At 45.4% G+C, this 26,647-nt stretch overlaps 1 protein-coding gene across 1 annotated transcript in view; it reads left to right on the forward strand.

The window, feature by feature from the left end:
* Window positions 1–26,647, forward strand: part of C1QTNF12 (C1q and TNF related 12) — a 147,744-nt gene that overhangs the window by 81,092 nt on the left and 40,005 nt on the right. The window contains exons 5-6 of the mRNA XM_069241091.1: window positions 22,881–22,989; window positions 23,830–23,920. Coding sequence (XP_069097192.1) covers window positions 22,881–22,989; window positions 23,830–23,920 — 200 coding nt within the window. The remainder of the gene's footprint in view (window positions 1–22,880; window positions 22,990–23,829; window positions 23,921–26,647) is intronic.

Genomic DNA, 26,647 nt, shown 5'->3' on the forward strand with positions numbered 1-26,647 from the left:
CCTGACATGGTCAGGCTGCCTATAGATCTTACTTTTGACAGGTAAACTGTCTCCAGTATCTATAGTGTGCTCACACCAAGAAGTGGTGCCTGGCACAATGGAGAAGAGTTCTGAAAATTGTCCTAGGAGATTTATGCAATTATCTTTCTGCTCAGCAGTAAGACAATCAGCCAAAACTACCCCTTCCACAAGAGCATCTTGTTCTGTGGAAGAGAAGAGATCAGGTAGAGGATCACTGTCTTCTTCCTGTCCCTCATCTGTTGCCATGAGCAGGGTGAGATCAGCCCTGTCATAGTAGGGTTTCAGGCGGTTGACATGGAGCACCCTAAGGGGACTCCTGGCAGTGCCTAAGTCAACCAAGTAGGTGACTTCACCCTTCTTTTCAACAATTGTGTGTGGACCACTCCATTTATCTTGGAGTGCTCTTGGGGCCACAGGCTCCAAGACCCACACTTTCTGCCCTGGTTGGTACTGAACCAAAACAGCCTTCTGATCATGCCATTGCTTCTGGAGCTCTTGGCTGGCCTGAAGGTTTTTACTGGCCTTTTTCATGTACTCAGCCATCCTTGATCTGAGGCCAAGTACATAATCCACAATATCCTGCTTAGGAGCTTTTAAAGGTTGTTCCCAACCCTCCTTCACAAGTGTGAGTGGACCCCTAACAGGGTGTCCAAAAAGAAGTTCAAAGGGGCTGAAGCCCACTCCTTTCTGGGGTACCTCCCTGTAGGCAAAAAGGAGGCATGGTAGAAGGATATCCCATCTCCTGCGGAGTTTTTCAGGGAGTCCCATAATCATGCCTTTGAGAGTTTTATTAAATCTCTCCACCAGTCCATTTGTTTGTGGATGATAGGGTGTTGTGAACTTGTAAGTTACACCACACTCCTTCCACATGGCCTTTAAGTATGCAGACATGAAATTGCTTCCTCTGTCTGATACTACTTCCTTTGGGAAGCCCACCCTGGAAAATATTCCCAGGAGGGCCTTTGCCACTGCAGGAGCTGTAGTGGTCCTTAAAGGAATAGCTTCAGGATATCTTGTGGCATGGTCCACTACCACCAAGATAAACCTATTGCCTGAAGCAGTAGGAGGGTCAAGGGGGCCAACTATGTCAACCCCTACCCTTTCAAAGGGAACCCCAACCACAGGCAGTGGGATAAGGGGTGCCTTTGGAGTGCCACCTGTCTTGCCACTGGCTTGACAGGTTTCACAGGACTTACAAAAATCTTTTGTGTCCTCAGACATCCTAGGCCAATGAAACAGTGGTACCAATCTGTCCCAAGTTTTCATTTGACCCAGGTGCCCAGCTAAGGGAATGTCATGTGCCAGTGTTAGGAGGAACTTTCTGTACTCCTGAGGAATCACTAATCTCCTGGCAGCTCCAGGTTTAGGATCCCTTTGCTCAGTGTACAAGAGGTTGTCCTCCCAGTAAACTCTGTGTGAGTCACTGACATCCCCATTAGCCTGTTTGACAGCTTGCTGTCTGAGACCCTCTAATGTGGGACAGGTTTGCTGTGCCACACTCAGCTCCTCTCTGGCAGGCCCCCCTTCACCCAAAAGCTCAGCAGTGTCTGCTTCCAGCTCCTCTGGTGTAGGTTCTGCACAGGGAGGGAATTCTTCTTCCTCAGAAGTAGAATCCACTGTAGAGGGAGGGATAGTAGGAAGTGGTTTGCTTCTACTAGCCCTAGCTTTAGGGAGCACTTGGTCCATTGTTCCAGGATCCAAGCTTCCCTGTCCTTTTTGCTTTTTGGCCTGAGCCCTTGTCAAAGCAAAAATATGCCCTGGGATGCCCAGCATTGCTGCATGGGCCTCCAACTCCACGTCTGACCAAGCTGATGTCTCCAAATCGTTCCCTAATAGACAGTCTACAGGTAAATCTGAAGCTACCACAACTTTCTTTGGACCAGATACCCCCCCCCAGTTGAGATTTACAACAGCCATGGGGTGGCTTTGTGTTATGTTGTGAGCATCGGTTACTTGGTACTGGTGTCCAAGTATGTGTTGTTCAGGGTGCACCAGTTTCTCAATCACCATTGTGACACTGGCACCTGTGTCCCTGTAGGCCTGGACCTCAACACCATTTATTAGGGTTAGTTGCTTGTACTTCTCCAAGTTATGGGGGCAAGCAACCAAAGTGGCTAAGTCAATAGCCCCTTCAGAGACTAAAGTAGCCTCTGTGGTCTCCCTAATCAGACCAACCCCAACTAAATTACCAAAAGTGAGCCCAGCTACTCCCTTGGATTGGCTATTAGTAGGTTTGCTCCCACCACCACTGCTATTAGTAGGGACACTAGGTGTAGCAGTAGGGGTTGTAGTGGTAGGAGCTGTGGTGCCTTTCTTTGGACAACTGGGATCTGTTGTCCAATGGCCTTTTATCTTACATAAATAGCACCATGGTTTCTTTTCCTTGTTCTGATTAAAGGAGGATTTGGGCCCACCACCCCCACCAGAGTGTTTTTGTGGGCCTGATGAAGACTCATTTTTAGATTTGTCCCCACCCTTGTCAGAAGACTTACCATCCTTCTTTTTGTTGCCATCTTTGTCACCCCCTGTATGAACTTTTCTGTTCACTCTTGTTCTGACCCATTTGTCTGCCTTCTTTCCCAATTCTTGGGGAGAGGTCAGATCAGAGTCCACCAAGTACTGGTGCAACAAATCAGACACACAATTATTAAGAATATGCTCTCTCAGGATTAAGTTATACAGGCTGTCATAATCAGTAACTTTACTGCCATGTAACCACCCCTCCAAGGCCTTCACTGCCTGGTCAATGAAATCAACCCAGTCTTGTGAAGACTCCTTTTTGGTATCTCTGAACTTGATCCTGTACTGTTCAGTGGTTAAGCCATAACCATCCAGGAGTGCATTCTTAAGAACTTGGAAATTGTTAGCATCATTTTCTTTTACAGTAAGGAGCCTATCCCTACCTTTTCCAGTAAATGATAGCCATAGGATAGCAGCCCACTGCTTTTGAGGGACATCCTGTACAGCACAGGCCCTCTCAAGTGCAGCAAACCACTTGTTAATGTCATCCCCCTCCTTGTAAGGGGGAACTATCTTATGCAGATTCCTGGAATCATGCTCTTTTGCAGGATGACTATGGGGAATACTGCTGCTGCCACCATGGGTATCTAAACCCATTTTCTGTCTTTCCCTCTCTATTTCTAAAGACTGTCTATCCAAATCCAGCTGTTGCTTCTTGAGCTTCAGTCTGGTTTGCTCCACTCTCAATCTATTGAGCTCCCTTTCCAACAATCTGTCATCAGGGTGGGTGGGAGGGACATTTCTAGATACAGAGGTATGATGGGAATGAACAGAAGGAGACCTGTCCCTTACAGAGGGCACCCTAACAGCTTGGCTACCAGTATAATGTGAGAGCACATCATCAGTATGATGTGATTCAACCTCTGTACCAACTATGCTAGACTGTCTAGTAATGGGCAGGCTAAGAAGTTTCTTTCCTGAACCTTTTCCTGGGGGAGTCCCTGGATCAGATTGAGAACCATTAGCTACTTTTTCCACAGATTTGGCACTTATGGCCTTATCCTGTACTCTAAGCATATTAATTAACAGTTCTAAGGAAGGATTCTTCCCTACACTCAAACCTCTCTCTATGCAGAGACTCCTTGCTCCTTTCCAGCTAAGGTGATCATATGCAAGTTTGGACAGTTCAACTTTTTGGCCTGTGCCAGACATTTTTTAGAGAGAGTTAAAGTGATAGCAAAAGAGAAAAAAGTTTTCAGAACTTTTTGGAAAGACAGAAAAAAAAACTTTTTAAACTTTTAAGAACTTTTTGAAAGTTTAGAAGTACTTTTCAGCACTTAGAAAAGAGTGAAAAGAGGAAATGCAAAACTTTTTGGCTATGTGTATATACACTGACCTTGTTTTGTATATTTTTCTCTTATGAAAAGTACAATGACAAGAGTGGTAAGTAGTCTCAAAGCACTTATCCCACCACTGCACAACCAATGTAGGAGGCTGGACTGGCTTGTAGTGAGTACCAAGGGGTACTTGCACCTTGCACCAGGCCCAGTTATCCCTTATTAGTGTATAGGGTGTCTAGCAGCTTAGGCTGATAGATAATGGTAGCTTAGCAAAGCAGCTCAGGCTGAACTAGGAGACGTGTGAAGCTACTACAGTACCACTTGGTGTCATATGCACAATATCATAAGAAAACACAATACACAGTTATACTAAAAATAAAGGTACTTTATTTTTATGACAATATGCCAAAGTATCTTAGAGTGTACCCTCAGTGAGAGGATAGGAAATATACACAAGATATATATACACAATAGCAAAAATATGCAGTATAGTCTTAGAAAACAGTGCAAACAATGTATAGTTACAATAGGATGCAATGGGGAAACATAGGGATAGGGGCAACACAAACCATATACTCCAGAAGTGGAATGCGAACCACGAATGGACCCCAAACCTATGTGACCTGGTAGAGGGTCGCTGGGACTATTAGAAAATAGTGAGAGTTAGCAAAATAACCCACCCCAAGACCCTGAAAAGTGAGTGCAAAGTGCACCAAAGTTCCCCTAAGGACAAAATAGTCGTGTTAGAGGGAGAATGCAAGGAAAACACAAATCAGCAATGCAACAACGATGGATTCCTGTCTGAAGGTACCTGTGGAACAAGGGGACCAAGTCCAAAAGTCACAAGCAGCTCGGAGATGGGCAGATGCCCAAGAAATGCCAGCGGTTGGTGCAAAGAAGCTCTTACTAGGCTGAAGAACTGTGAATACTGCAGGAACGACAAGGGCTAGAGACTTCCCCTTTGGAGGATGGATCCCCCACGCCTTGGAGAGTCGTGCAGAAGTGTTTTCCCGCCGGATGGACGCCAACAAGCCTTGCTACACGCAAATCGTGCGTTTGGCGTTTTTGGACGCTGCTGGGGCCCAGGAGGGACCAGAAGGTCGCAAATTGGACCTGCTGAGAGAGGGGACGTCGAGCAAGATAAAGAGCCCTCACTGAAGCAGGTAGCACCCGGAGAAGTGCCAGAAACAGGCACTACGAGGATGCGTGAAACGGTGCTCGCCGAAGTTGCACAAAGGAGTCCCACGTCGCCGGAGACCAACTTAGAAAGTCGTGCAATGCAGGTTAGAGTGCCGTGGACCCAGGCTTGGCTGTGCACGAAGGATTTCCGCCGGAAGTGCACAGGGGCCGGAGTAGCTTGCAAAGTCGCGGTTCCCAGCAATGCAGCCCAGCGAGGTGAGGCAAGGACTTACCTCCACCAAACTTGGGCTGAAGAGTCACTGGACTGTGGGGGTCACTTGGACGGTGTCGCTGGATTCGAGGGACCTCGCTCGTCGTGCTGAGAGGAGACCCAAGGGACCGGAGATGCAGCTTTTTGGTGCCTGCGGTTGCAGGGGGAAGATTCCGTCGACCCACGGGAGATTTCTTCGGAGCTTCTGGTGCAGAGAGGAGGCAGACTACCCCCACAGCATGCACAAGCAGGAAAACAGTCGAGAAGGCGGCAGGATCAGCGTTACAGAGTTGCAGTAGTCGTCTTTGCTACTATGTTGCAGGTTTGCAGGCTTCCAGCGCGGTCAGCGGTCGATTCCTTATCAGAAGGTGAAGAGGGAGATGCAGAGGAACTTGGCTGAGCTCATGCATTCGTTATCTGAAGTTTCCCCAGAGACAGAGACCCTAAATAGCCAGAAAAGAGGGTTTGGCTACCTAGGAGAGAGGAAAGGCTACTAACACCTGAAGGAGCCTATCACAAGGAGTCTCTGACGTCACCTGGTGGCACTGGCCACTCAGAGCAGTCCAGTGTGCCAGCAGCACCTCTGTTTCCAAGATGGCAGAGGTCTGGAGCACACTGGAGGAGCTCTGGACACCTCCCAGGGGAGGTGCAGGTCAGGGGAGTGGTCACTCCCCTTTCCTTTGTCCAGTTTCGCGCCAGAGCAGGGGCTAAGGGGTCCCTGAACCGGTGTAGACTGGCTTATGCAGAATTGGGCACCTCTGTGCCCAACAAAGCATTTCCAGAGGCTGGGGGAGGCTACTCCTCCCCTGCCTTCACACCATTTTCCAAAGGGAGAGGGTGTCACACCCTCTCTCAGAGGAAGTTCTTTGTTCTGCCATCCTGGGCCAGGCCTGGCTGGACCCCAGGAGGGCAGATGCCTGTCTGAGGGTTTGGCAGCAGCAGCAGCTGCAGAGAAACCCCAGGAAGGGCAGTCTGGCAGTACCAGGGTCTGTGCTACAGACCACTGGGATCATAGAATTGTACCAACAATGCCAGGATGGCATAGAGGGGGCAATTCCATGATCATAGACATGTTACATGGCCATATTCGGAGTTACCATGGTGAAGCTACATATAGGTAGTGACCTATATGTAGTGCACGCGTGTAATGGTGTCCCCGCACTCACAAAGTTCAGTGAATTGGCTCTGAACAATGTGGGGGCACCTTGGCTAGTGCCAGGGTGCCCTCACACTAAGTAACTTTGCACCTAACCTTTACCAGGTAAAGGTTAGACATATAGGTGACTTATAAGTTACTTAAGTGCAGTGTAAAATGGCTGTGAAATAACGTGGACGTTATTTCACTCAGGCTGCTGTGGCAGGCCTGTGTAAGAATTGTCAGAGCTCCCTATGGGTGGCAAAAGAAATGCTGCAGCCCATAGGGATCTCCTGGAACCCCAATACCCTGGGTACCTCAGTACCATATACTAGGGGATTATAAGGGTGTTCCAGTAAGCCAATGTAAATTGGTAAAAATGGTCACTAGCCTGTCAGTGACAATTTGGAAAGAAATGAGAGAGCATAACCACTGAGGTTCTGATTAGCAGAGCCTCAGTGAGACAGTTAGTCACTACACAGGTAACACATACAGGCACACTTATGAGCACTGGGGCCCTGGGTTACCAGGGTCCCAGTGACACATACAACTAAAACAACATATATATAGTGAAAAATGGGGGTAACATGCCAGGCAAGATGGTACTTTCCTACACAACCCCCCCCCAAACGAAGGACAATAAGACTAGCCATTACCTGATGAGTCTTCATTGTCTAAGTGGAAATATCTGGAGAGTCCATCTGCATTGGAGTGGCTACTCCCAGGTCTATGTTCCACTGTATAGTCCATTCCCTGTAGGGATATGGACCACCTCAACAATTTAGGATTTTCACCTTTCATTTGTTTTAGCCAAAGTAGAGGTTTGTGGTCTGTCTGAACAATGAAGTGAGTGCCAAACAGGTATGGCCTCAACTTCTTCAGAGCCCAGACCACAGCAAAGGCCTCCCTCTCAATGGCAGACCAACGCTTTTCTCTAGGGGTCAACCTTCTACTAATAAAAGCAACAGGTTGATCCTGGCCCTCAGAATTAAGTTGTGATAGGACTGCCCCTACTCCTAATTCAGATGCATCAGTTTGGACATAGAATTTTTTAGAGTAACAAGGGCTTTTCAGGACAGGTGCAGAGCACATGGCCTGCTTCAGCTCCTCAAAAGCTTTCTGACAGTTTGCTGTCCATAATACCTTTTTAGGCATTTTCTTGGATGTGAGGTCATTAAGAGGGGCTGCAATGGAGCCATAGTTCTTAATGAACCTCCTGTAATACCCAGTGAGGCCTAGGAAGGCTCTCACCTGAGTCTGAGTGGTAGGGGGAATCCAATCAATAATAGTTTGGATTTTCCCCTGAAGTGGTGCAATCTGTTCCCCACCAACAAGGTGTCCCAGATAAACCACCTTACCCTGCCCTATCTGGCACTTTGAAGCCTTGATAGTGAGGCCTGCCTTTTGCAGGGCCTCCAAAACTTTCCAAAGGTGGACCAGGTGATCATCCCAGCTGGAGCTAAAGACAGCTATATCATCCAAATATGCTGCACTGAAAGCTTCCAGCCCTTGCAGGACTGTGTTCACCAACCTCTGAAAAGTGGCAGGTGCATTTTTCAAACCAAAAGGCATTACAGTAAACTGGTAATGTCCTCCAATGGTAGAAAATGCAGTCTTAGGTTTAGCATCTTCTGACATTTTGATCTGCCAATACCCTGCAGTCAAATCAAAAGTGCTTAGATACTTGGCAGATGCCAGTGTATCTATTAGCTCATCTGCCCTGGGTATAGGGTGAGCATCTGTTTTGGTTACCAAGTTGAGACCTCTATAGTCTACACAAAACCTCATTTCCTTCTTTCCATCTTTAGAATTGGGTTTTGGTACCAGTACCACAGGAGAAGCCCATGGACTGTCAGAGTGCTCAACCACTCCTAGTTCCAACATCTTCTGAACTTCTTGCTTTATGCAGTCCCTGACATGGTCAGGCTGCCTATAGATCTTACTTTTGACAGGTAAACTGTCTCCAGTATCTATAGTGTGCTCACACCAAGAAGTGGTGCCTGGCACAATGGAGAAGAGTTCTGAAAATTGTCCTAGGAGATTTATGCAATTATCTTTCTGCTCAGCAGTAAGACAATCAGCCAAAACTACCCCTTCCACAAGAGCATCTTGTTCTGTGGAAGAGAAGAGATCAGGTAGAGGATCACTGTCTTCTTCCTGTCCCTCATCTGTTGCCATGAGCAGGGTGAGATCAGCCCTGTCATAGTAGGGTTTCAGGCGGTTGACATGGAGCACCCTAAGGGGACTCCTGGCAGTGCCTAAGTCAACCAAGTAGGTGACTTCACCCTTCTTTTCAACAATTGTGTGTGGACCACTCCATTTATCTTGGAGTGCTCTTGGGGCCACAGGCTCCAAGACCCACACTTTCTGCCCTGGTTGGTACTGAACCAAAACAGCCTTCTGATCATGCCATTGCTTCTGGAGCTCTTGGCTGGCCTGAAGGTTTTTACTGGCCTTTTTCATGTACTCAGCCATCCTTGATCTGAGGCCAAGTACATAATCCACAATATCCTGCTTAGGAGCTTTTAAAGGTTGTTCCCAACCCTCCTTCACAAGTGTGAGTGGACCCCTAACAGGGTGTCCAAAAAGAAGTTCAAAGGGGCTGAAGCCCACTCCTTTCTGGGGTACCTCCCTGTAGGCAAAAAGGAGGCATGGTAGAAGGATATCCCATCTCCTGCGGAGTTTTTCAGGGAGTCCCATAATCATGCCTTTGAGAGTTTTATTAAATCTCTCCACCAGTCCATTTGTTTGTGGATGATAGGGTGTTGTGAACTTGTAAGTTACACCACACTCCTTCCACATGGCCTTTAAGTATGCAGACATGAAATTGCTTCCTCTGTCTGATACTACTTCCTTTGGGAAGCCCACCCTGGAAAATATTCCCAGGAGGGCCTTTGCCACTGCAGGAGCTGTAGTGGTCCTTAAAGGAATAGCTTCAGGATATCTTGTGGCATGGTCCACTACCACCAAGATAAACCTATTGCCTGAAGCAGTAGGAGGGTCAAGGGGGCCAACTATGTCAACCCCTACCCTTTCAAAGGGAACCCCAACCACAGGCAGTGGGATAAGGGGTGCCTTTGGAGTGCCACCTGTCTTGCCACTGGCTTGACAGGTTTCACAGGACTTACAAAAATCTTTTGTGTCCTCAGACATCCTAGGCCAATGAAACAGTGGTACCAATCTGTCCCAAGTTTTCATTTGACCCAGGTGCCCAGCTAAGGGAATGTCATGTGCCAGTGTTAGGAGGAACTTTCTGTACTCCTGAGGAATCACTAATCTCCTGGCAGCTCCAGGTTTAGGATCCCTTTGCTCAGTGTACAAGAGGTTGTCCTCCCAGTAAACTCTGTGTGAGTCACTGACATCCCCATTAGCCTGTTTGACAGCTTGCTGTCTGAGACCCTCTAATGTGGGACAGGTTTGCTGTGCCACACTCAGCTCCTCTCTGGCAGGCCCCCCTTCACCCAAAAGCTCAGCAGTGTCTGCTTCCAGCTCCTCTGGTGTAGGTTCTGCACAGGGAGGGAATTCTTCTTCCTCAGAAGTAGAATCCACTGTAGAGGGAGGGATAGTAGGAAGTGGTTTGCTTCTACTAGCCCTAGCTTTAGGGAGCACTTGGTCCATTGTTCCAGGATCCAAGCTTCCCTGTCCTTTTTGCTTTTTGGCCTGAGCCCTTGTCAAAGCAAAAATATGCCCTGGGATGCCCAGCATTGCTGCATGGGCCTCCAACTCCACGTCTGACCAAGCTGATGTCTCCAAATCGTTCCCTAATAGACAGTCTACAGGTAAATCTGAAGCTACCACAACTTTCTTTGGACCAGATACCCCCCCCCAGTTGAGATTTACAACAGCCATGGGGTGGCTTTGTGTTATGTTGTGAGCATTGGTTACTTGGTACTGGTGTCCAAGTATGTGTTGTTCAGGGTGCACCAGTTTCTCAATCACCATTGTGACACTGGCACCTGTGTCCCTGTAGGCCTGGACCTCAACACCATTTATTAGGGTTAGTTGCTTGTACTTCTCCAAGTTATGGGGGCAAGCAACCAAAGTGGCTAAGTCAATAGCCCCTTCAGAGACTAAAGTAGCCTCTGTGGTCTCCCTAATCAGACCAACCCCAACTAAATTACCAAAAGTGAGCCCAGCTACTCCCTTGGATTGGCTATTAGTAGGTTTGCTCCCACCACCACTGCTATTAGTAGGGACACTAGGTGTAGCAGTAGGGGTTGTAGTGGTAGGAGCTGTGGTGCCTTTCTTTGGACAACTGGGATCTGTTGTCCAATGGCCTTTTATCTTACATAAATAGCACCATGGTTTCTTTTCCTTGTTCTGATTAAAGGAGGATTTGGGCCCACCACCCCCACCAGAGTGTTTTTGTGGGCCTGATGAAGACTCATTTTTAGATTTGTCCCCACCCTTGTCAGAAGACTTACCATCCTTCTTTTTGTTGCCATCTTTGTCACCCCCTGTATGAACTTTTCTGTTCACTCTTGTTCTGACCCATTTGTCTGCCTTCTTTCCCAATTCTTGGGGAGAGGTCAGATCAGAGTCCACCAAGTACTGGTGCAACAAATCAGACACACAATTATTAAGAATATGCTCTCTCAGGATTAAGTTATACAGGCTGTCATAATCAGTAACTTTACTGCCATGTAACCACCCCTCCAAGGCCTTCACTGCCTGGTCAATGAAATCAACCCAGTCTTGTGAAGACTCCTTTTTGGTATCTCTGAACTTGATCCTGTACTGTTCAGTGGTTAAGCCATAACCATCCAGGAGTGCATTCTTAAGAACTTGGAAATTGTTAGCATCATTTTCTTTTACAGTAAGGAGCCTATCCCTACCTTTTCCAGTAAATGATAGCCATAGGATAGCAGCCCACTGCTTTTGAGGGACATCCTGTACAGCACAGGCCCTCTCAAGTGCAGCAAACCACTTGTTAATGTCATCCCCCTCCTTGTAAGGGGGAACTATCTTATGCAGATTCCTGGAATCATGCTCTTTTGCAGGATGACTATGGGGAATACTGCTGCTGCCACCATGGGTATCTAAACCCATTTTCTGTCTTTCCCTCTCTATTTCTAAAGACTGTCTATCCAAATCCAGCTGTTGCTTCTTGAGCTTCAGTCTGGTTTGCTCCACTCTCAATCTATTGAGCTCCCTTTCCAACAATCTGTCATCAGGGTGGGTGGGAGGGACATTTCTAGATACAGAGGTATGATGGGAATGAACAGAAGGAGACCTGTCCCTTACAGAGGGCACCCTAACAGCTTGGCTACCAGTATAATGTGAGAGCACATCATCAGTATGATGTGATTCAACCTCTGTACCAACTATGCTAGACTGTCTAGTAATGGGCAGGCTAAGAAGTTTCTTTCCTGAACCTTTTCCTGGGGGAGTCCCTGGATCAGATTGAGAACCATTAGCTACTTTTTCCACAGATTTGGCACTTATGGCCTTATCCTGTACTCTAAGCATATTAATTAACAGTTCTAAGGAAGGATTCTTCCCTACACTCAAACCTCTCTCTATGCAGAGACTCCTTGCTCCTTTCCAGCTAAGGTGATCATATGCAAGTTTGGACAGTTCAACTTTTTGGCCTGTGCCAGACATTTTTTAGAGAGAGTTAAAGTGATAGCAAAAGAGAAAAAAGTTTTCAGAACTTTTTGGAAAGACAGAAAAAAAAACTTTTTAAACTTTTAAGAACTTTTTGAAAGTTTAGAAGTACTTTTCAGCACTTAGAAAAGAGTGAAAAGAGGAAATGCAAAACTTTTTGGCTATGTGTATATACACTGACCTTGTTTTGTATATTTTTCTCTTATGAAAAGTACAATGACAAGAGTGGTAAGTAGTCTCAAAGCACTTATCCCACCACTGCACAACCAATGTAGGAGGCTGGACTGGCTTGTAGTGAGTACCAAGGGGTACTTGCACCTTGCACCAGGCCCAGTTATCCCTTATTAGTGTATAGGGTGTCTAGCAGCTTAGGCTGATAGATAATGGTAGCTTAGCAAAGCAGCTCAGGCTGAACTAGGAGACGTGTGAAGCTACTACAGTACCACTTGGTGTCATATGCACAATATCATAAGAAAACACAATACACAGTTATACTAAAAATAAAGGTACTTTATTTTTATGACAATATGCCAAAGTATCTTAGAGTGTACCCTCAGTGAGAGGATAGGAAATATACACAAGATATATATACACAATAGCAAAAATATGCAGTATAGTCTTAGAAAACAGTGCAAACAATGTATAGTTACAATAGGATGCAATGGGGAAACATAGGGATAGGGGCAACACAAACCATATACTCCAGAAGTGGAATGCGAACCACGAATGGACCCCAAACCTATGTGACCTGGTAGAGGGTCGCTGGGACTATTAGAAAATAGTGAGAGTTAGCAAAATAACCCACCCCAAGACCCTGAAAAGTGAGTGCAAAGTGCACCAAAGTTCCCCTAAGGACAAAATAGTCGTGTTAGAGGGAGAATGCAAGGAAAACACAAATCAGCAATGCAACAACGATGGATTCCTGTCTGAAGGTACCTGTGGAACAAGGGGACCAAGTCCAAAAGTCACAAGCAGCTCGGAGATGGGCAGATGCCCAAGAAATGCCAGCGGTTGGTGCAAAGAAGCTCTTACTAGGCTGAAGAACTGTGAATACTGCAGGAACGACAAGGGCTAGAGACTTCCCCTTTGGAGGATGGATCCCCCACGCCTTGGAGAGTCGTGCAGAAGTGTTTTCCCGCCGGATGGACGCCAACAAGCCTTGCTACACGCAAATCGTGCGTTTGGCGTTTTTGGACGCTGCTGGGGCCCAGGAGGGACCAGAAGGTCGCAAATTGGACCTGCTGAGAGAGGGGACGTCGAGCAAGATAAAGAGCCCTCACTGAAGCAGGTAGCACCCGGAGAAGTGCCAGAAACAGGCACTACGAGGATGCGTGAAACGGTGCTCGCCGAAGTTGCACAAAGGAGTCCCACGTCGCCGGAGACCAACTTAGAAAGTCGTGCAATGCAGGTTAGAGTGCCGTGGACCCAGGCTTGGCTGTGCACGAAGGATTTCCGCCGGAAGTGCACAGGGGCCGGAGTAGCTTGCAAAGTCGCGGTTCCCAGCAATGCAGCCCAGCGAGGTGAGGCAAGGACTTACCTCCACCAAACTTGGGCTGAAGAGTCACTGGACTGTGGGGGTCACTTGGACGGTGTCGCTGGATTCGAGGGACCTCGCTCGTCGTGCTGAGAGGAGACCCAAGGGACCGGAGATGCAGCTTTTTGGTGCCTGCGGTTGCAGGGGGAAGATTCCGTCGACCCACGGGAGATTTCTTCGGAGCTTCTGGTGCAGAGAGGAGGCAGACTACCCCCACAGCATGCACAAGCAGGAAAACAGTCGAGAAGGCGGCAGGATCAGCGTTACAGAGTTGCAGTAGTCGTCTTTGCTACTATGTTGCAGGTTTGCAGGCTTCCAGCGCGGTCAGCGGTCGATTCCTTATCAGAAGGTGAAGAGGGAGATGCAGAGGAACTCGGCTGAGCTCATGCATTCGTTATCTGAAGTTTCCCCAGAGACAGAGACCCTAAATAGCCAGAAAAGAGGGTTTGGCTACCTAGGAGAGAGGAAAGGCTACTAACACCTGAAGGAGCCTATCACAAGGAGTCTCTGACGTCACCTGGTGGCACTGGCCACTCAGAGCAGTCCAGTGTGCCAGCAGCACCTCTGTTTCCAAGATGGCAGAGGTCTGGAGCACACTGGAGGAGCTCTGGACACCTCCCAGGGGAGGTGCAGGTCAGGGGAGTGGTCACTCCCCTTTCCTTTGTCCAGTTTCGCGCCAGAGCAGGGGCTAAGGGGTCCCTGAACCGGTGTAGACTGGCTTATGCAGAATTGGGCACCTCTGTGCCCAACAAAGCATTTCCAGAGGCTGGGGGAGGCTACTCCTCCCCTGCCTTCACACCATTTTCCAAAGGGAGAGGGTGTCACACCCTCTCTCAGAGGAAGTTCTTTGTTCTGCCATCCTGGGCCAGGCCTGGCTGGACCCCAGGAGGGCAGATGCCTGTCTGAGGGTTTGGCAGCAGCAGCAGCTGCAGAGAAACCCCAGGAAGGGCAGTCTGGCAGTACCAGGGTCTGTGCTACAGACCACTGGGATCATAGAATTGTACCAACAATGCCAGGATGGCATAGAGGGGGCAATTCCATGATCATAGACATGTTACATGGCCATATTCGGAGTTACCATGGTGAAGCTACATATAGGTAGTGACCTATATGTAGTGCACGCGTGTAATGGTGTCCCCGCACTCACAAAGTTCAGTGAATTGGCTCTGAACAATGTGGGGGCACCTTGGCTAGTGCCAGGGTGCCCTCACACTAAGTAACTTTGCACCTAACCTTTACCAGGTAAAGGTTAGACATATAGGTGACTTATAAGTTACTTAAGTGCAGTGTAAAATGGCTGTGAAATAACGTGGACGTTATTTCACTCAGGCTGCTGTGGCAGGCCTGTGTAAGAATTGTCAGAGCTCCCTATGGGTGGCAAAAGAAATGCTGCAGCCCATAGGGATCTCCTGGAACCCCAATACCCTGGGTACCTCAGTACCATATACTAGGGGATTATAAGGGTGTTCCAGTAAGCCAATGTAAATTGGTAAAAATGGTCACTAGCCTGTCAGTGACAATTTGGAAAGAAATGAGAGAGCATAACCACTGAGGTTCTGATTAGCAGAGCCTCAGTGAGACAGTTAGTCACTACACAGGTAACACATACAGGCACACTTATGAGCACTGGGGCCCTGGGTTACCAGGGTCCCAGTGACACATACAACTAAAACAACATATATATAGTGAAAAATGGGGGTAACATGCCAGGCAAGATGGTACTTTCCTACAGGGAGGGTTAGATCGGAGAGTGTGTCAGGGTAGGTGATTGTGGTCTATTGAAGATGGGATACAGAATGATTATGATATACCTGGAAGTGAGGGCTGCCAATTCTCATGAGTAAAATCTACCCATAGCTAAACTTTCCGCCCACCAGAATTATGTGGTAAGATGGTGTAGACATATGAATGTAACCAGTATTCAAAGACTGTATACTTGCATTATTGTAACTGCCCAATATAGAGCCAGTCCTGTGAACCTGATGCCCTGCCTTCTTGTAATCAATGCCAGCAATGGAGCGGCATCCCTGTACAGCTCTCCTGGACTAAATGCATAATGTAGTAATAAGCATCTACTGCCATTCTTGATGGGATGAACTCTGGTGATCTTTGTGATCCTGAAGATTGATTCCTGGATATTGAATCAGCTTTCTGTCCATTCTCATATAGTGGGCTTAAGCATGAAGATGCTTTGTCTGGACTTTCTACAGCATTATGTTATGCTAGAATAATCTGTCTGGGGACATAACCGGGGAAATGTAATGGATAACGACTTCTAGAACTCAGCACTTTTCACCATTCTGTTCACCATTTTAACTACTCTATGATACTAACAGCAAATACAATTACTATTATTATTAAAGGCAACTCCTCTTGCTCACCACTGATTTTTATTTACGTTGGTGGTAGCATCTGCAATGACAATGAGATCTCAGAAAATTTAGGACCAGGTTTACTGTCCATCATACAAAGGAGTGGTGCATACAAAATTACAGTACTGCATTGTGCAAGGGGCCTGAAATAGCACATCACTTGATTTAGTTTCTAGCCACCTTCTGATAACATCATTGCTGTCTCGTGACCTAAATGTTGCTATGTGGAACAACATAACTTTGACAAACTTTCGAATTACCACTAGATTTAATTACATAAATCTTCCCAAAGAAATTCCAGAGCATGTATTTAATTTGTCAATATATTCAAAGTATGTGAAATAGCAAATGCATTTGGTAGTATTTATACAAATGTGATATGAAACAGTCATTAGTGCACTTTGTAGAATCAGTGCCAGAGGTGACATTTAGGTAAAGCTGAAGGCTTTATTCTAAGTTACAAAGAAATAAAAGGTACAAAAATACCAACTTGCAAATTCTATTTGCGCTTCGCATTTGGATGATTTTTGCACCCTGCTAGGACTTTAGTGGTGCATAAAGTAAAATCACGTGTGAAACTTGTTATCGGCAGATTTTACACATGATGTTTTTGCTTCTGCATTTTCCATGTGCAGTTTCCTCCAGGTGGAGCCCCAAAGGAACTTTCAAGATCAAAAATCGGTTTTTGCACCCATTTTATAATATAGAAATCTGGCGCAAAACCATCTTATCCTGATTTTCCTATATGGGCACAACTCAACATGAAGTAATAATCCTTAAATCTAAAATAAGAACTCCTTAAATGGGATGCTGTTTTTGTTCCCGTATTGCGCAAAAAAAGTAACTCCTGCTCGTGCATTCATTAAGCAGCTGCCCCTTAATTCACCCAGTGCAATTGATGTAACCCCGTCTCTTGACCTCCAGCCGTGTCAGTGCCCCTGCACTAGGATTACTTCCCTGAAACCCGGCAAGGTTTCAAAACAATTTTCCAAAAATATAACTGTGTGAAGCAGAGGAGGGCAAGACACGCAGTCAGGGATAAGGGCGTGCATTAGATTTTATTATAATTTCTGCTACAGTTAGGGTGTGTGGGGAGGAGTGCGGTGAGGAGGCGCTTTCCTGTGTTTCCTTCCTCATCCACCTGACAATCACCACATTCTCTCCCTCCTCTCTGTGACGCCACTTCCTCTTGTTGTCCGAGACAGTCTAGAGTTAACAGATAGTCACATGCTGTGCATTATTTCACAAAGTGCGGTGTGTGGGCTAAATGCTCTCACTGAACTGTCTGCGGGACATGAATGTGCATAGGATCTATCAAACCTTGTTCCACTCCCCTGATTTGTTTTAGGCTTTTTGTTAGCATTATATGTTTTTTGTAATCTGATAGAATAAACACAAATCTGCATACTGCATTGATTATTGGGCATTCCTAAAAAAGATCTTAATCCGCGCTGGATGGTGTCGGTCATACCTTGATGTATTTAATAAACATATAACACATTCTACTAGAAGCATCATGGCACTCCCCTAATGCGACCTAAGATAAATTCGCCTTTGGCCTGTAACCGCGAATCCTGAGAACTTGATCACGGAAAGGACTAGCCGGGTGTGCGACGACTCTGGTTTCCTCTCTCCCATCACCGTTAAGCAGTGTTTGAAATGGAAATATAGAAGTGCGGGTACTCACTATTCCAGAATATCTTCTTGCTAATGAGAAGTGCTAGTACTCTCTCATTCAAAGTAATGCACCACAGTTGAGAGGTGTGGATACTCTCACAATCAAAATTAAAGAAGTGCAGGTACCTAATATAGAGCAGTTCTTTACCATTTAAAGCACTACTGCTAAGGTTTCATGCTCCTCATTTACGGCACGGAGTAGCAGCCTCTTTGGTAATCTTCATTATTCCACTTACTCCTTTTTTTAATTCAAAGTGCATGTCCGGGTACAAATTGTTACACAAAATTATGTAATGTGGAATTTCGAGAAATTTCCTCAATTTCATTTAATGCAAACTCTAGTTATTTCAGTGCTTAATTTGTGCTTGATGTTTCTAGTACGGTGCACCAGCACTTATTTTTTGACTGCCGGCACTTATTTTTCTGCCTCAAGCACTTACTGCGTGCAAAAGACACATATGAGAAAGACGGAGGAAGAGAAAAATGAAAAAGCGCCACAAAGGGAGAAAGCAGAAAGCTGCATGAGTGAGCTGAAGGGGCAGTGAGTGGCTGTAAATGGATTGAAGAGGCCCGAGATGGCTTTAGGATTATGCTGCCTCAGTATTCCACGTTCGCACATTTAATTGCAGCAGCCGCATGTTGAAGAGGATAGCTTCGAGCACCGGCATGTTTTTATTGACAAAATAAGCACTGGTTATTTCCCAGGCTCTGTGTGACTAGGGCCCTCATTACGAGTCTGGTGGTCTCATGACAGCTAGATTTGCAGTGGCGATCCCATCGCCAACAGGCTGGCGGTGAAGACCGCCACATTATGGGTGTGGCGGCTTGGCCTCTGCCAACTACCACATCCCCACTCATACCGCCAGGGCAGTTGGACTCGCCGGGCCAGAGATTAGCATCTCTGACCCAGCGGTCCAATGAAGACCGCCGGCGGTATTAGGAGTCAGCTTTTCACCAGGGTTTCCCCCATCCCCCACCAGCAAGCCCATACCCCCCACCCCTCCTCCATACCAGAACCCCCCACCCCACCTTCTAGTACATCCCCCGCATACATGCACACACACACAGACACCTGCACACACCCCACACTTACATGCACACACGCAGACACTGCCCACGCACACACAACAACCCCCATCCTTCCACCCCCACTCCCAATCGGATGCCCGACTTACCTTGTCCAGCGAGGAGGTCATCTGGCAGGGAACGGGAACAGACGCCTCCACCGCTGGCAGTGCCCCTCCATCAGGACACTGCCAGGCTGTATTAGAGGTCATAATACGGCTGGTAGAGTCCTTTTGAGGGGCAGGACTGGTGGTGGAACTTCCCATGCGCCTCCGACCGCCAGCACGACTACTGAAGGATTTCCGCCCAAAAAGTGGCGAAAATCGTGCAGTACTCGTAGTATGGTGAGCGGAAGACCGCCAGCACTGGTGGTTTTATGGGGCCTGCGGCTTTGGCGGCCTTTGCAAAAGGCCGCCAAAGTCGTAATGAGGGCCTAGGTATCCTTCAGAGGAGTGAATTTGTCATGCGCTCTCCCTAGTGAGCCGAACCCTTAAACGTCACATGGCCTTTTCTCTACACTTGAGCAAAGTATTTTTTTCTCACTTTTCTTAAGCGGTCCATCCGCAGCTGTGCCCTTGTCCTGTGCAGCCTCACTTAAGATTTTACATGTTGAAATGATGGAAATGTAATTATATGACGACCTATTAAGATTTCAATGAGCTCCGGGCGATTTTTCTTCTGTTTTTGAGTTGCATCTTAGTTGCAGAATTTCTCTCGAGTTTAATTGTCCACGTCCTTATTATTTTATTATTCCATTTCTCCTTTTACTTTGCACCAGCCCAAGATCGTCAGAAAGAAGCTCTGCCCCAGCCTGAACAATAAACTTCCCATCACAGGAGGCAGAAGGCTCTTGTTTTTAGAGTAACTAAAGCCAAAAATCAAAAACACACTGAATCAGGCCTTCTCCTGCTGTACGTACACCCAAAATCTAGAGTCACCTACATGAGGGACAAAGACCAAATCAAGACCTTCTACCTTTCTATGAGGACTCAACTTTTCATGAAAAGCCTAAACAATTAGTGTCTCCCTGCTACCTTGAACCTTACAAAATCCCTCTGCGCTCCTTGCTGTTGTTTTTTATTCACTATTCTGCTGCATATCATTTATTTGTGAAGATCTCCACAGCTCAATTAGCTAGTTGCGTGTCATAAAATTTCATTTAAAAAAACAAATACATAATTTGCATGCTACTCACTTGAAGAGTCTGAGTGTGGTGTGCGTTGTGCGAGGTGAGTGATTCGAAATCAGTGGAGGAAGTGGCGTTTGCAACTATGTAGATGGGAGTACCTCACTTAACTAGTGCTACTATCTATCTATCTGTCTATCTATCTATCTATCTATCTATCTATCTATCTATCTATCTATCTATCTATCTATCTATCTATCTATCTGCCTATCTGTCTATCTATCTGCCCATCGGTCTCTATGGGTGTTCACCTCTGACTGATTGGACACTTACCTGTCTTTATCTGTCTCTGGCTGTCTATCGCATATCTACCCGTTTGTTTGTCAATCTCTGTAAGTCAGTATGTACGTCTGTCTCTCAATATCTGTTTATATGTCTGTCTGTGCGTCTACCTCTGCATGCCATTTTGCCCACCCTTCAATATATGTCTGTCTGTCTGCCTTTTTGTGCCAGCCCTGTTCTTAATGGAAACAAAAGGCTATTTTTAATGAGTCCAGTGCCTTTCATTCCAAATGTGACATTTCTGGAAGAATTCTTGTGGTGGGAGAAGAGGGGCGTATGGTGGAGTGATGTTTTGGCCACACTCATGTTTTGGCTCCTCTTACCTATTACCTCTTAATGTCACCTCAAGCCACAGCCAGGCGGACGTAGCCAAAACTAACAGAAAACAAAGTTGTTCTGATGGAAGTTCGACTTCGGAATGTTTCTGCCTCCCTCCATGACTGGCAGGCGCCCCACTGCGGCCCACTTACTGCAGCCGCTGGATGACACTCTGAGAGACAGCCCGCTTATTTTTTGAGGAGTCATAGCAAGTGGGCCTCAGGTGGCGCTCAAAGAGGGCGAGTCTTACATCAGGGATTGAGTCTAATTCTGGCCTACAGCAAGGACTTGTTAAATTTAATGGAGACCACAACAGAAAGCCATAGCTTCACTGACAACATGCCAACTTTTTCTTTATAGCTACATATTCCCACATAGTCAAACCCCCATGTCTTTGAGCCATCCAATGCTGCATAGCCTTACTTTGGGCTTTTTTGCCATTCGGACATTAATTGTTGGTACCCACTTGTTACTGTCTTTGGCTGTTGAATCAAAGCAACAAAAAATGCTAACAAAATTCTCATCCACTGGCAACCACTCAGGGCCACACTGCAGTCGACGGTTCACTTCTCCAGACAGGGAGAAACCATCTGCAGATCTATCTTGGTCTTGCTCCAACAGAACAGTTCAGTATGAACTGTCAGACTATGTCCACCCATAACAGGAACACAAGCAACCCCAGACTGGTTTCAGCCATGTTGGAAATCCTTGGTGAAGTGCAGCTTGGTCCTATGACACAGTTACCACTGAACCCTTGTCAGGACACACCCATCACATTAAGTCAAGAAAAGGCAACTAGTGGAATGTTTGCCAACGTATCAGCAACTGGAAATCGCTCATGCCTCACTCCAGTCCAGGCTGTGTAATCTCAAAATGTAAACCATGGAAAATGTTTTAGGGGTCAATATCACTGACATGAATGGGGTGTTGGTGGGTACTCACCAGCAGAAAAGAGGAGGGAACGTGTTCTTGCGGGCAACCAAGCATCAGAGTCAGCTCACCATCCTTGTATTCTGGGCAAGTGCCTTAATCTCCTCATGCCTAAAAACATACAATATATGGGTACGTAGAAGGCCAGCAGATGCAACCTTGTCAGTTTTGAAAGGAGGCGCAATATGGAGAGTCGAAAAGAGAAGGCAGCATGAAAAGGACATACGTGGAAGCTGGGACGAGATGGCAAAATAAAGAGGACACCAGAAAGAGCATAGTCAAAATAGAAGTGGCGATGAATACTGCGCGATTCGAATGGAAGGGGCAGTGCAAAATAAGGTTACAAAGAAAATTGCAGGTGGTCCCTTTCCGATAAATGTAAACAAGGAAAAATGGGATATTAATTAATTACTTTTCTAATTAATTAATGTTAATATTGATGTGTGGAGTAGTTGTATGATCGATGTTCATTGCTTTGTTTCTCGTTTCTTATTTCTTTTTTTTCTTTTGTTAATACATAAAATTAGCCATGTTGATACAGGCATAATGGTTGTTTTTTGTGAGTCTTGTAGTTACTAAGAGATATTGTGGAACACTCTTCTATGGGACAACGTGTGCTTTTATTTTTATGCGATAGTGCTGCCTTGTGTTAAACATATATGTTTGCACTTGGTATTATAAAGCTATCAAAAACAATATTAAAAAAGAAAAAAGAAAGAAACGGGCAACAGATACAGTTTGGAAGGGCAGAGGGAACGAAGACTGCTGCATGATTAGGATGGGGACAACAGCAGGCATGAAATGGGGCGTCAGAAGGAATAGCATGGCCGAACTGAGGGGCTACTGGCTATAGCGGAAGCACAAACGTAAAGTCATCAGATAATGAATAGGAAGGGAAACAGAACCAATGGTGAAACATGTACATGATGGATGGGGCTACAGAAACAGTGTGGGCAGGAGGAAAGGAAGACAGAAACAGCACAGGTCGATTTGAGGTACGTAAAGTAAGTCGGTGTTCTGATTGGTTAGAAGCTCATTAATGACATAGAATACATACTTGCTGAACATCTCCAGGTGCATTATGGTTTATGCAGTTGGCTGTAGTGGTAACACTCACACTTAAGATTGCTTGCATCAGATATTAACGCACCATCACCGGACATCGCTGGGCACGTGCTTAATGGTAGTTGTCATTCAAACTTGTTGAATATATGAATGTCTCACTGAAAAGCGTCTACTGTGCCAAATGAGATGAAACACAATACGTGGTGTCAAGTGCGGGGCAATGTCAAGCTGGGAAAGGGATCAAAATATTCCTCTACCTATGGCATATTATTGCTCAGGGCGAAAATAATGGAATTTGCTGGGTGCATGCCACATTAATTCAGATAAACTGCATTTCTGCAGTCATGGTAAGATATTTTGTGTATTGGTGGTTTTGTAAATCCACAGTGTTGTACCACCGCATGTGCACAGCAAAATAGGCAGAAGCCTGATGAATTTGTCACATTAATCCTTAGTAGATAATACATTGATGTAACACTTTGCTATTGTTCTCCGCAGCCTCTCGCTAAAGGAGCCTTCCTTAGGGGATCTGGCATGAACTTGGCAGCAGGTCGTTTCACTGCACCCATATCAGGGATCTATCAGTTCTCAGCCAACGTCCACATCGGTGAGTGTCGCCAAGCAAGCTTTAAGGTTGTGTAACTCAAATACCTTGCAGTACTCAGCTTACCTAACCCAGTGTAAGCTGGACCTCATAACCTTTAGGACTGGTATGTTTCAAGTAAGTAAATCTCACTTGGGAAATCAATGGGGAGACACATCCAAGCCTCTGTAGAGGAGACAATGCCACAGACACTAGCCTGGGAAGTGGAGGAAAAATCTCTTCTCAGGAGACAAGCCCAAACTGAAAAGTAAAAGTTGAATAAAGGTTTGGAGAAAGGAAACGAGGAAGCAAGGTGAGGATATATATCAGTAAGAAAGGAAGAAACGGAGGGAGGAAGGCAAACAAAAGGAAACTAAGCACTGAACAGACAAAGGAGAAAATAAATAGAAACAGGAGGCGGAAGTAAAAGAAGAAAAATAAAGAATTAGGCAATGAAGTAAAGACACGGAGAACTAGGTTCATGAATGAAGGGAAAGAAGCGAAGAAAGGACAAACGGAAATAAGGAAGAAAATGCACATTGAAGAATTAAAGGCAGGTGAAATGGACAGAAGTGAGGAATGTGGGCTATTGTTACTTTTTGTCCCTAAGTAAATCCTTCCTTGCAGTACATTTCTGACTCTGCCTAGTCTCTTCCTGCAATTAACCCTATTTAAGCTAGTCTGTCCATTACCTTTACTTAGTCTCTTCCTCCAGTGACCCTAACTCCGCTAGATGCCTTTTTTTGACCAGTCACCCTTTTCCCTGTGTTGCCTTGTCTGTCCCAGTGGCCCTACCGTGATCATAGGCCATGTTTCTATAGCCTCACTGTATCACTGAAATAATGGACAACTTTTTCTCCGCAGATCACAGTGAGATGAAAACGAAGGGGCAGCTGCGAGCTCGAGACAATGTGCGGGTTCTGATCTGCATTGAGTCCCTGTGCCACCGCTACACGTGAGTGACCCTTTCCAGATCACTGTGCATCCATTATTATTCTTGTATGTACAAGAGGCACACCATTTTCTAGTGGATATGAGGGAGATCAGAAGTCTTGATACATATACCACTTCTGCTCTCTGCTGCTATAGGTACATTTTTTGACCCAGTGGCCATAAGGATGGGCAAGTATGTATGTTAAAGTAGCAGTAGTGAAAAGTAGAAATGCTTATAGTTTAAAAAACCCTATTGTACGTAATTTCACAGAATAACAGGCGAATCCACCACACAAGATCTAATATCCCTCTTCTTTCCTGTTTATATCAAAGCAATGCAAATGGTTTCAACTAACAAAATGACTTTTTTCCTCCTTTACTGTTTTACCAAACTTTCACTTCACTTTAGTATACAGTAAATTGTAATGAGGTGGCTCTCCAAAAGAAAAGAAGGACCCGTTGCGCTATAACTGCAATTAGAGGCGTCCTAGGCTCTTGGGAAAGGTAGCAACCGGAAATATAGGGTTAGACACATAAAGGTATCATCTCTGCAAAATCACATATCAGTTTATTTTTTTTAACTTAACGTTTTCTTGTATAACATGGGATTACTCTTGCCTTTTACTGTCTGGCATTATTTATTTTATATTTTTACTGCATTAGTACCTATCTAATTATAATTAGGTCTCCCGGTTTTATGGTATTTATTTTCTAACATTTCCGTCTGTATTTATCCATATTTATTTTTTGGTAATTTTATCTGTATTTATCCACATTTTATTTTTTTGCAAGAAAAAAAACGCTGCAGCTAGTATTTTTCACATGAATTTAAATAGGCAGTGCGCGCTTGGTTGTTATAGGTTTAGATAGATTTATGTAGATGGGTAAATGGATTACTGCTTTTAACAAAGAGATCCTTTTGTTACTTGCAGTTAATACATTCCAATCCTTCTAATATAGCACAGTGAGCTCATGAAGGACCTTGGAACCCTCACGGTGTCATGTAACATATCCTACACAATGATTTACACACATGTGATTTATTGTCAAATAATGTGTGATGTAAGCGCTCTCAAACCCTAAATTGGGATGAATAGTGCAATATTGGTAGGGACTGAACAAAGTCAAAAGCATGCCTCTCTAAAGTATCTGTGAAGTGATAACCTGTGTGCATTTGTTTTCCCTCAATTGCTTTTAGATTTGCGTCCCCCCACCCTCCCCACAGCTCCAAGCCAGGATATTTAAACAAAAGGAGGCCTGATGGCCCTTTAACGTTGACCTTTGTTAGTGGCTCAGCTGAAATTGGATAAAACATCTCCCTGCATGCACCCAGAAAGGCTCATCTTCTCCTTGCAAACAGCAGCAAAGTTAAATATATTTATCAGCATTTTTCTGTTTCTGTTTATAAATACAGTGAAAAGAAAAATAATTCTGTCTGTATTTCTATGTAAAAATCCATTTATTCGGTAAACCGAGAGCCTTAATTATAATTCCCCCTTACTTTTGATGGGAACTGTTGGACCTGGCCCTTTTTCCAGGGTCATCCCCAAACTTTGTGCCTTTGTGTCTCTGTTCAGTTTCCACTGCTAACCAGTGCTAAAGTGCAAAGGCTCTCTGTCTAAATTGTATTGGTGATTGGTTTATCTATGATTGGCATATTTTATTTACCAGCAAGTCCCAAATAAAGTGCACTATGTGTGCCCAGGGCCTGTAAACCAAGTGCTACTAGTGGGCCTGCAGCACTGATTGTGCCACCCAAATGAGTAGCCTTATAAACAGATCTCCGACCTGTCATTACAGTGTCTGTGTGCGCAGTTTTAAACTGCCATGTCGACAATGCAAGTGCACCCACCTAACGGGCCCAAAGCTTCCCTTTTAGTTCATGTAAGGCACCCCCAAGGTAGCCCCATGGGCAGAGTGCAGTGTATTTAAAAGGTAGGACATGTACTGGTGTGTTTAAGCGTCCTGATAGTGAAATACTGCCAAATTAGACTTTCATTATTGGAAGGCATATTCCTCCCAGAGGTTAACAGGGGGGTTGCCTAAAAATATCTCTCAAGTGTAATTTCCCTTTGGGAGCAAATAGAGGTTTGAAGTTTGGGGTCTCTGAACACACAATTTAAAAATACATCTTTTAGTGAAGGTGGTTTTTAACTTGTGTGTTTGAAAATGCCACTTTTAGAAAAGGTGCATTTTCTTGCTTAACTATTCTGTGCCTCTGCCTGGCTGTGGAATATACATCTGGGTTAGAGTGACAGTTGGGCTGTTTGTGAATTCACTCTAGACATTCACACAAAGGAAGCTGAGGTGTATCCTGCATATCCTGATGGGTCTTCCTGGGCTAGAGTATGTAAAGTGCTACTTCTGTAATACTTGTTTAAGTAGCCCCAAAACTTCTAAAATGGGAATAATCAGGGAATATTCATATTCAGTTAGTACACATAGAAAGGTCTATGTCCTATCTGTACTTTTACTAATAGAGGGCCTGATTTAGATGTTGGCAGATGGGCTACTCTGTCACAACGGTGACGGATATACCATCCACCGAAATCTAAATCCTATTATTTCCTAAGGGATTTAGAGCTCAGCAGATGGGATATCCATCACAGTTGTGAAGGAGTAACCCGTGCGCCAACATCTAAATCAGGCCCAAAGTGTTTGACATTTTGTGACTGATTCACAAAAGTATGTACGTCTGTAAGAGTACTTCAGCTGTATTAAGTCCTGAACTCATAAGTATTTTTGTAAA

Source organism: Pleurodeles waltl, chromosome 6 (genome assembly GCF_031143425.1).
Source record: "Pleurodeles waltl isolate 20211129_DDA chromosome 6, aPleWal1.hap1.20221129, whole genome shotgun sequence".
In the NCBI taxonomy this organism is placed as follows: Eukaryota; Metazoa; Chordata; class Amphibia; order Caudata; family Salamandridae; genus Pleurodeles; species Pleurodeles waltl.